The 17,278-nt window shown below is 37.8% G+C and overlaps 1 protein-coding gene across 1 annotated transcript; it reads left to right on the top strand.

Moving 5' to 3' along the window:
• Positions 1-8,080: 8,080 nt before the first annotated feature.
• Positions 8,081-13,110, top strand: LOC575008. Its single transcript, XM_775427.5, has 5 exons — positions 8,081-8,303; positions 9,607-9,763; positions 10,233-10,358; positions 11,451-11,783; positions 12,029-13,110. Exons 1-5 carry the CDS (start codon positions 8,226-8,228, stop codon positions 12,562-12,564), a joined length of 1,230 nt encoding a protein of 409 aa, XP_780520.2. The 5' UTR covers positions 8,081-8,225; the 3' UTR covers positions 12,565-13,110.
• The last annotated feature ends 4,168 nt before the right edge of the window (positions 13,111-17,278 follow it).

The following is a 17,278-nucleotide window of genomic DNA, read 5'->3' as shown; positions in this document are numbered from 1 at the left end:
ATGGGAATCAATCCTTGGGATGCGTATCAGGACAATTACCCCTGAACAATCACCTGCTCCCCCCAATGAAAATCACCCCCGGAAACTACCCCCTGTAGGACAATAACCCCCTCCCCCATCCCCGAGGTCACCCCCCCCCCGAAAATTACCCCCTGTTCATTAAAGGGGAAGTCCACCCTGAAAATAAGTTGGTTTTAACAAAGGAATAATATTTATTCGGGGGTAATTGTCCTCGGGGGGGGGGGATTTGTCCTGCTGGTAATTGTCCTAGATCCCTTGGGATGATCAATTAATTTACTAAACAGAAGAACAGTTATTGGCCATCAACCTAGTTGTTCGGTCTCTGAAAATCCCTTTTTTCCATGATGGCTTGCGCTTGTGTGGATAACCTTCATACGGCCTATTCGAAAGAAAGCTGCAATGATGTTCTATCCATGTTTCTCAGTTTTCTCTTCATGTATACATTTAATTACCTTGTAGGTTTGTTATTCTTTGTATTCGTTTCGTTTTGTAATGTTGTGTTTTATTTGATTTTGTTTCCTTTCTTTGTCCATTCCTTTATTCTTCTTTTCTTTTTTGAGGTGGGGGATGGGTGGCTCATGAAGAGCAAAAAAGTAATCTGGTTACAGAACGTCTTAAATTTAAAAGAGGCGCGTGCACGATCGAGAAATTGGAATATATAATTATTGTTTATTCTACAGAGTGACAAATCTTGTGCTTCCATTAAATATCATAATTACGTGATTTAATTGACATAAAAAATGTAGTCATTCTAAGTTTACATGTTCAGGAAAGAAACCGTTCTCAAATCCTGCTTTTATTGTGACAGCAATATCCATGTGGCTATCTCTATATATAGATCAAATCACGGACCTACTTCCATGATCAAATCTTCCACAGTTATATTGATTCGGTTTCCTTCATAAACGGCCTTTCATCAATTTGTGTACTGATTTTTTTATCCATGGCGCCCTCATCTAATTGTTTGTCTGTCGTCACGGACATGTCTGAATGCATGTATCTTTGTTAGCATGCTTCTGGTAGGGAAATCACATTTTCCTGCTTCTGGCAAGTCATGACACGTGGGATATGTTTTGTTTCCATGTTTTATCTGAACATATCACTAAATAGAAAAATAACCTGCCCGATGCTTATTTCCCGGCGTTTTCTATGCACGAACACGTTATCAATCATGTTTCAATACTTCAATATCATGCAATCTTCAATAGAATGTGATATGCGAAAATGTACCAGGTCACTGTACGTGCTGCTACAATACAATATCGAAGTTTTTAGCACTACGCCCCCCCCCTTTCTCAGGCAATTGGGGGTCTTTTAAAATTGATTTAAAACTGAGGTTTCACGAGACTAACGTGTCGGTCTCACGAGCCTTCTGACAATTTTTTAGCGTGTCCATAATTGTCGGTCTCCCAAGCCGTCGGTCTCCAACACTGTCGGTCTCGAAGATTGCACTGGAATGTCCCCTTGCGATTGTATTTATGAAAAGTTTTTACACTGCATCATGCTCTGAGTATACTGATTTATCAATTTTGTGGTATATACCCATATCTTCAGAGGGGAAATATGAATATCTGTCATGCATGCAGCATATGACATAGGAATTTATTCCGCCATTGTCACTGTGAGTTGGTATTTCCTAGATTGATGAATGGTTTTATTAAGTGTTAATAACATATAAATGGCTATCGCTCTTTGTTCTAATCGAAACGAGGATGTATCAGTTCGAAACTAATTTGGAGTGGCACATTCTTTCGATAGACGAGTGTTGGAAGAGATTAGTAGAGAGGAGAGAGAGAGAGAGAGAGAGAGAGAGAGAGAGAGAGATAGCGAGAAAATGGAATGAGCCCGTCCTCGTATTATTTTAATTGCTGGAATTACTAGTTAATTATTGCTTCATTCATGCCAGCTAGATGAAGGCAAGATACTTTTTATCCCAAAAAATTAACGCTTGGTTTTTATGATCTACTTAAGTGTTGGGATCCCAACAAAATTGATGGCGAAATGTCACTTACATGTAAATTGTATCATAATATGAAAGAGGATGTCATTTAAAACACATTTCTGCACGGATTTTCAAAACGAATGTGTTCGAAGCCGAATATTGATGAAAGAATACAACATTTTATGCTTTCTGCGTACAACAGAAAACCCAAATTACGTATTCTTTTATCAATATTTGTCTTCAAACACATATTTTGGAGGAGAATTCTTTGCAGAAGTGTGTCTTAAATGACACCCTCTTTTACATCGTGACACAATTTAAGTGAAATTTTTGGCGAATTTGGGGCCCCCAGCACTTAAGAGGCAGACCGTAGATTTCAAGATTTTTGGGTCGGTCGCACAGGGCAATAAAACATCTTTTTTTTTAGGCCTTATTGAGATACTTTTGTGCGTGTTCTTTTTATGCTTTGCCATCAATGTCTATCTAATTTTTTCTTTTCAGTTTGTCAATTCTAATATTTTGAGGTCAATTTTTTTCCTTACCTTGTTTATATTCCAAATCGCACTTGGAATCGTTTTTTTTTCTTATTGTCTATTTATGCAATTTGATGCGATTTACTTCTTTTATGTCCTAATCTTCTCTCAACAGTTCGTTTATTTCAAGGAGTTATTTACACACAAAAACTATGACAATAAACCGGTTACAGGATTTTTGTACCATGATTCCTTCATGCAAACATACTTGTACAATCGGTCAAAGGAAATAAATCTCTGTAAATCCGGCTTCCAAATTACCCCAAAAGATTCGAGTTCATATTTTGACTATAGCTTGTTTCGCGGTCACCTTTTCGATAATGAAGCATATCCCCCTTCTAAATGTATCAATTCTTGTTGCACCTGTATACCTGCATATCGAAATAACTTGGATCCTGAAATTCAAAATGAGTTGTTAAAAAAAGGTGAGGTAAGAGGTATTCATTTCTTGAATATTGTTTTTAACGGAGCATAGAAATTGAACGAACTGGGTCCATAATACCTATACCACGTATAGTTTACATTAACTTATTGTGTAAATGCACGAATTATATAACTCTGTAGGGGTTCACTACTACACAAAGAAGTATGAGTGTATACCACGGAATTCGTCGACTCATTCTACATGTATGATGTATTATGTGCTCTGTTCACCCATGCCTGAAAAATTTATTTTTAGAATGAAAAGAAAAAAGAGATTTGTATGCGGAACTGGTAAAGAATGAATGCACAATACCTGGGGTTAATATAGGCCAAACTTTTTGTTGTTCTCATGAAGGGGATTTCCGGGGGAAAATCAAAGTTCAGTGATAATTTGATGACAATCTTCTTAATATATATTTTGACGTTTTTGTTTACAACAGCATCAAGGGCTTAATACTGCATGGTAATAATATAAATTATCAATATAAATGATGTGTTGTCTGACCCACTGAAGCTAGTTTGAGGCGAGACAAAGGGGTCCGAACGTCGTCCGTCCGTCGCATGTTAAAAAATGTTACAGTTTACCTGCAAGATTCTCTTGTGACAAGTAACTTTGCAATTGTCAGTCCTATTGTGACCAAACATGGGTCACATATGCATTCGGGGGACCTCCACACTGATGTTGTCAAGGGTCACATGCTAAGGTCAAAGTTCGTTTGAGGTTATATATTACAGTTTACAAGTAAGACTCTCTTGTGACAAATAACTAATTTGCAACTGTTGATTGTATTGTGAGTAAATTTGGGTCACCGATGCATTTTAAAATGGTGCTGTCGGGGGTCACATGATAAGGTCATAGGTCATTTGAGGTCATTTGTTAAAGTTTACATGCATGACTTTCTTGTCACAAATAAAGTGCAACCAAAGTTGGGTCAGGAATGCTCTTTGAGAAATTTTAGTCAATATTTTGTCACAGGTAGGCGAGGCACAATTTGACAATTGTCTTATATTATTTTTGATATTCATTTTATCCTGTAATCTCCATTTAGATATGAAAATATACCACTGATAATGACGAAATAGTGTACAAAAGCATTTAATCATAATTATATCAAGCATTATGCATGAGATAAGTGTATCTAGGCTGAGTCATTGATATATTGACTAATGACTAATAATTCTAACGTTGTATGCTCGTTTAATTCATTAAATTATCATTATAGCCTACATATAAAGTTTATGTTTGATGTATGTCCGTTGAAATTCATGGACATTTCTACAGCACGACCAAACTATAAACGAAGTGTTGCATTCATTTGTCCAGAGTTATTGTGTTTGAAAACTCATTAAATGTATTCTTGTTGTGTCAGGCCTCCGACAAGCTTAAATCATTTTAGTAGAGTCATGCGGAACATTTGAATAATTTTATTGTGAACAGGTCTATACAACACATATTTAGTCAAACAATGAAATTATCAATTTTGTTACGTTCATATAGAACCTCTTCTTGATGTTTTAAACAAAATTACGATGGAACCTGTTGACCATTACATGTGTAAAGTTATATCACAACTGAGTGTATTAGTATTACCTATTGAATGTGTCATTCGTATAGCTTCGGGTTTTTTCTGTTTGTTTGTTGTTGTTGTTTTTTACCATGAATTATGTGGCTTAAAGTACGCAGGATATTGTGATATTTTGGTATGTTTGTTTGTTTTTATATAAACTTATCTATCACTATGGTGAATTAGTCTCTAGGAAAACGTCGAGAATGGTGTTTGAAATGCATACCATGTGAAAGAGTGCATGAGGGGATGATAACTTGTTTATTATTTAAATTATCGTTAGTACAAGAGAATTATTCTATCCACTCATCAACATGCACTGTTTTCATTATTTTTGGATATTTTATTTTATTTTATGCAATTTATGCAATCATCTAGTCTTGTCTCGATCCTTAGAAATTAATGTCAGATTACTTTGGCATCATATCAAAACTTGTAACCGCAAAAGATGACGTGCATTTGAAGTATGGTTTCAGATAGAATACCACATAATGTTAAAGTCCTGTTTTGCTATACTGAAGCGTTCACTCATTTATTCTTGTGAATATTACGGATTTGGATTTTCCCAAAACCATCGAAACAGATAGACCGTGCAAACATGGCAATTAAAAAGCAACTTGTTTTATCTTTACAGGTTTGATTTAAAAACGTGCACTACGAGAATGGTTCCCTTATTATTATTAAAATTTATCATAACAATAAAACTGAACAAGATATTGAAAGATATATTTAACAAAAAGCATTGACCTGAAAGAGTGCAACATGATCCGGGCAAGTAATAACAAGGAAACTTTGACACAGAATTCTAATTTACTTTAATCACGACAAGGAATAGTCTGAATGCTTGAAGAAAGAAAATAATCTAAATCCACTTATCCATCCATCCATCCAGTGGCGGATCCAGGGGGGGGGGGGGGGCCCGGGGGGCCGGCCCCCCCCCCCCTTGAGAAAAAAATCATGTAAAATCACGTGATTTTTACTTTTTGGGGGGTTGGGCCCCCCCCCCCCCCCTGGCGCTCAAGGGGGGGGGGGTGCAAATTGAAAAAATTTCGAGGACAAAAAAAAAAAAAAATCTGCTCACTACCCCCCCTGTCTCTCCCCTCTCTCCTTCCCTTTCTCTCCCTCTCCCCATGTCCGTCATGGCTGTGCTTCAAGTGTTCTCTCTCTCTCTCTCTCTCTCTCTCATTTCGTTCCTTCTCTACTCCTCTAGTCCTGTTTATGACACGCGAATATTAACATTATTAATGTGTTTTGCAATAGGGTGTTTCATCGGCCAGTGGTTTGACACGCATGACACCACCCATTAAAGACCCTGATATTAGAGGACGGATATTGAGTAGACCTTATGTACTACATTGTATGTAAACATTGATCTTACTCAATATTAATGTATGAATAATAGTGGGAGGTACAGGTATTTCTCACCAAGGTGCTTGGTCTCACCATACTCTTCCTGTAGAGATTGTTTTTTATGATTATAATCCAGCCCATTTCCTTATTTAACTCCCACCTCAATTCCCAATGAAATCGTTTTTGTTTACCTCTCCATCTGTGTCTGATCTCCCCATGTCTCTCCCTCACTGTCTCTCTCTCTCTCTCTCTCTCTCTCTCTCCCTCTCCACCTCCCTCTCTACCTCCCTCTTACAAGCCCCATCTTATGCAACCTTGTCACCCATCTTTCCAACCATGGATACCTACATTATATATGTGTTCCAAGTAACATTTATGTACCTCAAATATTGTCATATTCTGTTTTTTGTTTAAACACGCGCAGTGCATTTTCTATCCCTTAATTTCGTACCACACTATATAGGCCTAAACATCTCATATCCATCATTTGACATTTGAATTCCAAGGCCCTGATTCAGACAAAAATGATATCAAAGGCTCCTTCACTCACTTTGCATTAAGCTTAGGAAGAACAAGACATGAGGAATGAAATATCTCATATCTTCATGTGAAGATGTTTGATAGTAACTTTAAACTTGCTTATTTTCTCATTGGCCTGGCTATCATTTTTGACGGTTTCAGGTCATGTGATTTTATTCATTTCATATAATTCTATGAGTCTCTGTCCTTTCCTCCAGGATGTTCCCACCCTCATGAAAACATAAACATGTATTAGTGACTAGTACAACATGTATATACACACCCTGGAAAAATGAATGGCTTTCGCTTTCTAGCTCATTCAAAGTCTAAGGGGAGTAGCCTACGCGCAAGAGGGGCAGCCCCCCCCCCCCCTTCGCTGTTCATCCGCTTAAAAAGGGTCATCCAGGAAACTTGGGGGTCAAAAACCTAAACATATCCCTAACCCCACGCAGTGTATCCATGTGACTCCACACGGTTCCCCAGATCAACAGGTCACCTCTTTTCCTCTTCCACATTTCCTCTTTCTGCAATCTCTCGAAAAATCTGGAAATGTTCACTTTCCCTTGCTGACTCATCCTCCCTCAGCATTACAAAATGTTTGCCCTTTGACTTGCTTCCTTCCGTCCTTGGCACTCGATCGTGCCTATACATGTGGTTCATGTTTCTTCACGTATATACTCGTAAGATCATGTCTGGTAAAAAAAAAAAAACACTTTATATAACAAAAATAATTTTACCCCCCCCCCCCCCCCCCCCACCGATCACATGATTCTGCGCTACAGTTCTCTGTTATATACAACTAAGCACATGTTACTTTGTGGTGCGCTCGCCCAACACATATAGATGACAATGATAAACTTGTTACTAATTCGAACATAATAATTACATTTTTTTCCTTACTATTAAAATCCTTTATTTTCTTTGCTTATATGCAGATTATCACTGATGTGGACAAAATGAAGAGCATTGTGCAATATACAAGAGAGAAAGCTTCACATTTAATGAAGTGACTGTGTTTGGGTGTGCCTATTGATTTCATCATTCATTACCTTGCGGCCTAGTTTATAATGTGAAGGTTAGATGTTGATCATCGTGTATATGATTCTAGATGATCCATTAGCTATGCTTGTCACAATCATTCCACACCTCATAATGTATTGCCTAAAATCCTTCATTATATCATGAGCTTTTGTAGTAGGTTCATGTTGTGGGTTCATGTTGTGGGTTCATGATTAGACCTAGTCATGGAAAGTGTTTCATCATCACCCCAACCCTTAGAAATTTCCAACTTTTCCTCAGGTATCGCGCAACGCCCTGATATTTCGGGACTTTCATGAAATTGTACCCGCTGTTGCAATTTTCCACTCCTCTCCATCCCCTATGAGAGAACAGATGACGCCTTCATCGCTTTGTATTTCATTAATCAATTACCTTCATTGGTATTTGTTTAACAGGTAGAAGAGGAAAAATCCGAATCGGAGGCTATTGCGAAATAATTCTATAAATAGCTCGCCGGGGTTTGACGTCGCGGTTGGAATCACGAGTACAATAACACTCCGTGTGTTATGCACGCAGAGCGAAAATCCAAAAATTCGGGGAAACCCCCCATGAGAAAGATGACGCAATGCGTGTAGCACGGGCGCGTGCGTGTTTACATTCAAAATACACGGGGACAAAGGGCACTTTGCAGTTTGCACCAGGCATGTAGAACAGTGTACATGCATTCCTTTGTCGTTACTATTCCAGAGATATATAAAGGTAAATGCTGTCGAGTTGTCTCACAATCGTTACGAGCTACATGCAGAGTAAACGTATCGCGAGTGTCTACAGTTTCTCTTGTTTCGTTTTGACGTGAAATAGTATATAGCAAAAATGAGAATTCAAGTCTGGTATATCGCCGCGGCCGCCCTGACATCCGTTGCAGTGGAGATGGTTTTGTCAGCGAAAGTGGTAAGCATTAATTAGCTGGAATTTTGGTTCTTTTGTTTTAATCATTGATTGTTTATATCAAACTCAAGCGTGTTGCTAAGCTTTATCACAGTTGACACTTGCAATTATTAAAGGTAATCAAATTAGATGTCATGGATTGTTATACTTCATGTTCTATTCGCCGTCGTCATGATTTTTTAAACTTTTTATTAATCAGATGGTCTTTAAATGAAAAAAGTACATAGATCTATACCATTTTAGACTCGCTGAAATAACTGAATCATGCTTGAATAGGTGTTCACAAATGCATTCAAATTTATCGAACCCGCTCCCCAGCCGTGCCTGGTAGTATTCACTAACACGTTACAAGCCATTATTTGTCAGCTATCAGAACGAAATTTGCATATATTGTAGGCCTATTGCTTTATGCTTTATCTGACAAGTGACGAGCTTCGGGGTCAATTGCAACGATTGTTGTAGAGATGTGAATACAAATTCTTAAAACATTTTGTAAATTGATTTAACCATGGCTCGCCCTATCATGACTGTGCATGCACACGGTAATCGCTGTGTAATAGCACTCGTGTATTTGCGTGGGTATGAGTCACTCCGAGTCATGTGCATCTCGACTTCTTTGTTTCTCGATCCTTAGTCATTCTGTCTGTCTTCATCAATATTCCCCATTGTGATGTTCGTTTTTTAGTGTCCTCTTTATTATATATGCGTTGTTGTTCTTCTTCATTCTTTCACTTGCTCGATCTCCTCATTAATCTCTAACTTCCTGCTTCTTTGAAACGGGATATTCCACTCTTTCCGCATCCTTCTCTTCTCATCTTACTCTTTCAATAGCGGATCCTGGCACTCGCTCTGGTTATGCATGGGTTTGCCATTTGGCGGAGACTGTGGTGGCGGGGGTGGTGGTCATTGTATGTGTGTGTGGGTGGGGGGGGGGGGGGTTCGTGCGTTCTTACCGTGTTCGGAATGCTCGAGGTCCTTAATGTGGATCTATCCCAAATTCACTTGATGTATCCTGCTAAAAGCCTTTTGTGCCCTTCTTTTTAAATTCTATTTAAGCCAGTGAGCCCAGGGAGAGATCAAGGATTTTTGGAAAAGTGGGGCACAATTCGGGAAAAACCCATACATAATAGGGCATGTTTTTAAAGGAGGGGGATATATTGTATCTTGTGCATTTATGTCGGTCACTGAATATATGCCTTGTTTTTCTGCCCTTTCTCCTACCGCTTCTTTTTTATTGTATTTTGTATCTCCCTTTATTGTTTTTTTTTTTAATTTTAATGTCTAATATCCATGTTTGTCTTTGCAGCCCATCACGTCTTGCCCGCTGAATCACTACGCCGTCCTCAATGATGAGGGGAACGGTATCTCGTCATGTCGAGTATGTGACTCCTGTCCGCCAGGCTACGGGGTAGTTCAGCCCTGCTCGCCCACTAAAAACACCGTCTGTGGACTCTGTGATATGGGTAATTACTGCTTTTGGAAACGTTTTAATCAATCGTCATTAAATGCGGAGTAGTTTAATTGATCACAGATGAAAATCCGTACTAAACCTCAGGCTTGAACTAGGCCTATGTGAATTCGAGCAAATCGTGACAGTGTTATAAGTGGAAGTGTAATGTTATGAGGAGGGGTGGGGAGGGGGCACTGCGAGGGAGTGAATCGACAGAGCAGGGGGCGGTAAGGGGGTTATGTCATTCTGAACCCCCCCCCCCCGCTTTTCAATGCTTTCATTCTCCCGTCCCACCATTCCTTCACACCTTTCATCCTTCTAAAGCAGTTCTCCGCTTTCAATGGGGAGGGGGTGATACCCATTTCACTATTTTCTTGTGATAAATAATATGTACGTATAAAATATACAAATACTCTATATGGTAATCTTATACATTGGCCTAAATCCTCTTTACATCAAATATCTTACTTATCTTTCAACAGGCACATTTTCAACTACAGTAAGTGCAACGGCCAGCTGCAAACCTTGTCAAACTTGCCAGAGTGTAGGCATGGTGAAAGAGTGTAGTCCCATATCAGATACTGTATGTATGGAACATTGCCCGTTTGGTAAGTAGTTTAATTTACTTCACAGTACCTTGTATTACACCTCAGTCAATCACACCGCCAAACTGACCATAGTTGGTGTTGTGTCTGGGGGGGGGGGGGGGCACTCCCAACATGACTGGCTTCGCACCCGCGTCCAAGCATCGAAATGGTGTCTTTTACAGCTATACGGCGTGGTCGACGTTTTCAGGTTCATATGTTTCGTTTCGGTAGTTGTATCTTTTAGATTAAAACACTTTGATCTTTTATTGGTATAGGGTTAGGGTTAGTATTCAGTGAAATAGTACCTTGAGCAATTTGCGTCAATGTTTTCAAAGCCAATTATAACAATTTAGAGGTGTTTAACTTTAAATTGTGTGATACGCCTTTTAGGGTCCATTTCGGAAAATGTGCGATACATACGCCATTAGGTTCATTTCAGAAAAGGTGCGATACGCCATTTGGGTCCATTTCAGAAGTTCATGGACACGGGTGGGTAGCACTTGTGTATCGTTCTCGATGTTGTGTGTGCCTGGCGGATAAATGGGATGATAACCACGCCTGATGATAACTCGTCTCAATGCCACTCGAATATCAGGGCTGTATATAATTATGTCATCATCATTATGTTGTAATGGATGACTCACGTCATGAGCCCATTTGGACAGATATTAAAATGTATAGACATAGTTACTGTTATTGCTCGCTTAATTCTATTTATTACTCAAAATAGCAGAAATGAGTAAACCGTTTAGTTCATTATGATAGCCTATAGTGATTTGCGAAGTTATGAAATGAGAAATTACAAACACCCGCCGGTAAATAGGAAAGGAATTCAAGTTATACCAGAGAATTCCAACCCCCTGGTTATACTTTTTCTTTTATATGTCGCCGGGATTTCTTGACATTTTTTGAAATCTTATCATTTATTCTTGCCATTGCTGATCATACGGTTTCCAACCTCCAAAGCCCTACACAATTTTAAAAGCTTGATACTAGTATAACGTATAAAGCCATGCAGACATGGCAAATTAGGGAAAGCCAATGCAAGCCATCCATCAGAAAAAGGTTGTTGTTTGGTTGTTACATTAACTGATTTTGTTTCAAATCCAACAGGCGAGTACTTCGATCCTACAACGCTTTCCTGCCAACGATGCTCATATTGCTTCCCCGACCGCCTCTACGCCCGAACAGCCCGCGTAGTCGACTGCCAGCGACAGGGGCTCCACATTGACCACCAGTGCTCACCGCTACCTGGTGCCGATGCGGTCGGCGTTGTGCATTCGCGGGTTGTAACCGCAGATCGGCACCGCAGCGCTGCCGCGGCCAGACGACATAGAGGCCGAACGGTACATACCTCTTCCGCAGACAGAACAGCGCAACGTGCAGAGATGAGTGATAGGAGACAACCGACACCGGAAAGGGCACCGGAAACCCAGAATAACAACGGTAGGTGAAGAACTGGGGAAATGGCACTAAAACCCACACAGATCATAATCAGGCTGACAATTTTCCTTAAAAGCCATGTACTCCTTGGAAATGAAGATATGAATATATTACCATGATATGAACGAGGCACTTGTATCCTTGTACATTAGTATTACCTCATCCCCAATGGGAAAAAACTATCTTCATGATAATAACATGAAGCAACACATTTATAACATTTTGTTTGTTGCTTTGTTTCTCCACAGATGAAGCCTATGTCGACGTGGTCCCGTCAACTATTCCTCTTTTCCGAAGTACCGAAGCCCCTCCTCTGTTTGAAGCTAGACCTATGAGACCCGACAAAGTATTCGATCCTTCAAAAATTGAGACATCAGCAAAGTCCGGGGTACAATTTACTTCAACAAATGCATACGATAGTAAGGACCAAGCATCGAGGGTATATATTGATACTACGAAGCATGACTTTGACCCATCAAGTATTCCCAAATCTTATAAACAGGAGTCCATAATTCCTTACTATCACTCGTTGACTTCGACGGACGTCGTTCTCCTAATCGTCATCGTCATCATTGTCATGCTGATCTCAATCGTGATAACGGTTTTATCGTGTTACTGTTGGATGAGCAGAGGTAAAAACTTGCATGGACAAAAGGTTAAGGCAATCAGCTCGAAACCGCCATCGAATGCGTGGTCGTACCAGGACATGATGCCGTCGTCGTTGACAGAGCACCTGATCCAAGACACACCGCCGCAGTCGAGGAAACTCATGACATGTGTTTGAGTGCGTCACGAAAGATTCAAGCAGACACTAAATAAACTTTATTACAAGAAACAGATATATTTTCTATCGAACTCCCTATACGACATGGGTTAGAGGGTGTGACGAAAGATCCGAGTGGACACTGAGCAAACGTTATTGCAAGGAACAGAAACATATCTCTCCCGTCCTACTCCCTAATAACCGTTGCACTCGAGGCGCCAGTTTCCTGACGCATGTTTCCTGACGCATGACTGCGTCAGCGACTGGCACGGCAGCCCTTGACGCGACACTTGAGACTGAAATACCGTATGAATACATGAAGAGATTATTTTTGCTGTGGTGTCGTTATTTTGCCATCTAGGCATGATGGCTTTAGCCACTTTCAAATACATGTACAGGTGTATGTGAGTTTTCAGAAACAAATGGGGTAAATGCAATCGTAGGGCAACATATCTTCCAGGACATTATAAGGGGAATATTCTATTGATACTGACTCATCATAAAGATGTTGCCTTCAATGTGGAAGATCGTTTTTATGTTTATAATTCTACAGTACTATAAATATTACCACCACCACCAATACTACTACTACTACTACTACTACTACTACTACTACTACTACTACTATTCCCATAATTACAACTACCACTAATTCTTCTACCAATATTTCCATCTAAGCAGCTGCGTTATAATAAGAGTGACCACATTTTAATAATGCAACAGACAGTAGGCATCAGCATATCATCGTATTTTTTGATATTGCAGTTATGATTATATTTGGATATTACTGGTAATAATCATTGGGTGTACCATATTTATTGATGTTTTTTCTTGAATTCCATTTAGAACAACATATTCATCTCAATGCAATGGGCTTTTTAATCTATACGCATCAGATAATAATTGGAATTGAAAGTACGATGGATCAAACTCAAAACAGAGCAGAAAACGTTGGAAAATTTGCCATAATCTTAAATTTAGAACCCTTATATTTTAATATTAGTCTTTATATCTGATCTTACAACATTACTAAACCAACGTAAACTACGGGAGGAGAAGAATGGTTCTTCATGTAACTACGACTCGGACTATAACAACTTTAATAGAAATATGTATTTTTTTATAATGTCAGGATTGATTACCTATATTGTATATTATTATGTAAGGTCTTCGCACGCGTATAGTGTATACATGGACTCGTATCACGATGCGCGTGCCTTTCTGAGTTTTCAATGTAAATAATTATTTGTCAGTTTGCAGTTTGTCAATTCGTCTTTTAATATACAGTATACATGTAGTATGACTTGTATGTATAGACTTTGACTTGTTGTCGAAGGTTCGTTAACCGAATTTTAAAACAATCAGATGAATTTTAAAACAAAGCAATAATATTCCAAGTTTGCGGTTGTTTGCTAGACTCGCCAATCAGTCTTCACATTTGCTTTTTATTTTTCAATTTTTAACCGTTCCAAATGGCATGATTGACTTTTCAAAACGCGCATCGCTTATCAGTTGTTTTAGGATATCTCATCGTTCCTGCCAAATTTAAAACGTGGCAGTTGCAACGTGGCAAAGGTTGATCATCTCGCATGATTTACAGTAAACATTATTAAGATGTTTGTTCACGTAGGCCTGTTCGTTTATATAACAGTTTTTTTTAATGATCGAATACGAACGTGGGAAACTTCAATGCACATGTACGCATTATTCAGCATTACACACGTGTGTTATGAAGAAAGGAGATTATATAGCACATGTTGTATTTATCTTCTATAAAACTCTACCAAAAACGAAAGAAACATTTGGCTCTGTGATGTAATACTCAATACAATATCACTGGAATGTCCCTATATTTTATAGCAGAATATCTCGTAATATTACTATAATCCTAGCCAATTTATAATTTTTATGTATCACGATAAGCCGCAATAATGGTCGATTGTTTATAGCATGGAGATTGTTTCGAATTTTCTTGAATTTTATCGAGAACTGTTTTAATGACTGTGTTTTTTACAGTTTTGGTATTTCAAAAATGTTAATTTATTTTCCTAATTCAAATAAAAAAACGATTAAACTCAAATTGGTAATTTGTGTACAAGTGTGACTCATTATAGGCATATTCTGTGTGTAGGCTTATTTTAAGTACCTATACAAATGGGTGGTGTTTACAAGTTTGGACGATGGTGATAAAATGACGTCATCGAGTAATTTGTTTGGGTATCGTATTTTGGCGTGAACAAAGAACTAGAACCAGTTTGAGTCGTAAGAAATCCTTTAGTCATTTGGTATTTTCGGATTGATACATCACATGTCGCTGAATCCTTTGTGTATCAAAATATCAAATGACTCATACGTTTTTATTTCTCTTAATGCAGAGGAATGGACATTCATTCTTTTCAGGAGTCCTTCTAGGGCTCACTTCCTTTTGGAGTTGAATCCACTTCAAATTATATTGGAATTCGCTCTTAAGTATTTGCTTGAGTTATTCTTTTGAGAATGGATTCTACTTTTTTTAGCATGGATTTCCACTCCATAACGAAGTGATCCGTGATATATGACTCACTGAAGAGTGCATTTCCTCTCATACTGTATATATTGAGCATGTCGAGAGAGAGAACTGATAATTTGATTGTGATGATAATGTTGTTGTTAATGTCGTTGTTGGTGATGATGATAAATGATGATTATAATGATAATGGTGATGAAGGTGGTGGTGATGGTGATGATGATGATGATGGGTTGAGGGTGAAGGTAATGACTTTAATACTGAAAAATTTGTAATTAATGTTTATCATAAGCAGGATCCGACAGGATAAAGATTTAAGGTAATCAAACATGACAAGAAGCGCCTGCCAATCGTCCAAAATTCAGCTTTTATTTTATTTTATTTCATTTCAAGGAACATACATGAGTATAAGGGTAACACAAAGACAAGAAAACGAAGTAAGGTATCAAATATGATAACAAAAGATAAAAAACCGTCAACTAATGCCTGAGATCACCAAAAGAAATAAAGCTTCTGTATATTATTAAGGCTCTCCTCGTTAGCTTATGGTATACATCGATCCACTGCATATATCTATTCATCCTATAATGCAATGGTTTGCGAGGTATTGTTCTAACCGTGTACTTGTTGTTATTTTATATCTTTGATTTTGGGGAAACTTTTGAGGATAAGTAGTAAGATAAGCGAATATCGTTAAGGTCTGGCTTTGATATTTGAATGAAAACAAGGATCGTGAAAGGTAATAATCAGCAGCGAATAAACTTTGTTTAGGGAACTTGGACTCCAGACTTCATAACTATATTGATAACAGTAACGTGTTGGACTTTAAATTGTATTGTAATGAATATTTGACTTTAAAAGTAAATGAATACTTTTCAAACCTTTAAAAAAAGTATCTTCTGTTAATTTTGATAACACATAATTAAAATGAAACATCAAACAGTTTTAAGCTTTTGTCTTTTGAATGTTAACGCCCTTTTTTGTGGGGGGGGGGGGAGATTAAAAAAATGCTATGTTAGATCAAATCTAAATCAACTAAGTTTTATTTATTTATTTATTTAATTGTCTCTAAGTGTTTGTTTTCTTGATTATTTGCTATCAATGTTATTCTGGACTTGGTTTGCATAATGCCTTTTCGAATTACCAATAGAGCTATGCTGTGACCTCGGTACGAAACTACGTGTAAATGTAATGTGCAATTTGTCTAAATTTTATGAATTTATAAAGTCATTGTCATCTTGAAACTACAAGAACCACAGAAATATTTCTTCTTAATTCTCGGTATTTGCAGATATACTTTTACGAATATGTATGTCGAAATCTAATGACTCATATATTATAACAATTATTTCACTTTCGTTTCATGTTTTTCTTAACTTATGAAAGAAAAATACATTTTTTCCTTTTGGAAACGGGTATTTAAAAAAATTGCGACAGATGTTGTTTCCTGGGCAAGTCTACCATCTAAAGATCAAGGTCACATTATCTTTTTATATGGAAGATTAGTGTTTCCATGTTCACCAATACACATTTAATTGGGCGGTCCAAGACCCGGGGGGGGGGGGTCATGAATTTGCTGTTTACTGTTCAATGTTCATTATATTTGTCCTTTGCTCGTTGTTATCTTGGCTTTCGATCTTGTATAACTTCCACCCGTTTCTATCGTTATTTCATATCTTTAATTTGGGGAAAACTCTTGGGGATATATAGTAAGATAAGCGAAAATCGTTAAGATCTGGCTTTAATACTTCAATGAAAACAAAGATCGTGAAAGGTAATAATCAGCAACGAATAAACTTTGTTTAGGGAACCTGGACTCCAGACTTGATAACTATATTGATAACAGTCATGTGTTGGACTTTAAATTGTATTGTAGTAAATATTTGACTTTAAAGGTAAATGGATACTATTCAAACCTTTAAAAAAAAGTATCTGCCGTTCATTTTGATAACACATAATTAAAATGAAACATCAGACAGTTTCAAGCTTTTGTCTTTTGAATGTTAACGCCCTTTTTTGTGGGGGGGGGGGGATAAAAAAAAGTGAATGCAATAGATCAAATCTAATCAACTCAGTTTTATTTTTTGGATGAAATTGTCTCTAAGTGTTTTGTTTTCTTAATTATTTGCTGCCTATGTTATTCTGGACTTAGTGTGCATAATGCCATTTCGAAATACCAATAGAGCCTTTTACGCTATGAACTCGGTACGAAATTACGTGTAAATGTTA

The sequence above is a fragment of the Strongylocentrotus purpuratus genome, unplaced genomic scaffold (assembly GCF_000002235.5).
Source record: "Strongylocentrotus purpuratus isolate Spur 01 unplaced genomic scaffold, Spur_5.0 spur5_scaffold_11, whole genome shotgun sequence".
In the NCBI taxonomy this organism is placed as follows: Eukaryota; Metazoa; Echinodermata; class Echinoidea; order Camarodonta; family Strongylocentrotidae; genus Strongylocentrotus; species Strongylocentrotus purpuratus.
This window is presented reverse-complemented; position numbering and strand designations above follow the sequence as displayed.

Coding starts and splice junctions, on each gene's coding strand:
- LOC575008 (XM_775427.5), top strand. CDS start 8,226: ATGAGAATTCAAGTCTGGTATATCGCCGCGGCCGCCCTGACATCCGTT. Junction 9,764..10,232: donor CTGTGGACTCTGTGATATGG/GTAATTACTGCT, acceptor ATCTTTCAACAG/GCACATTTTCAACTACAGTA. Junction 11,784..12,028: donor GGAAACCCAGAATAACAACG/GTAGGTGAAGAA, acceptor GTTTCTCCACAG/ATGAAGCCTATGTCGACGTG.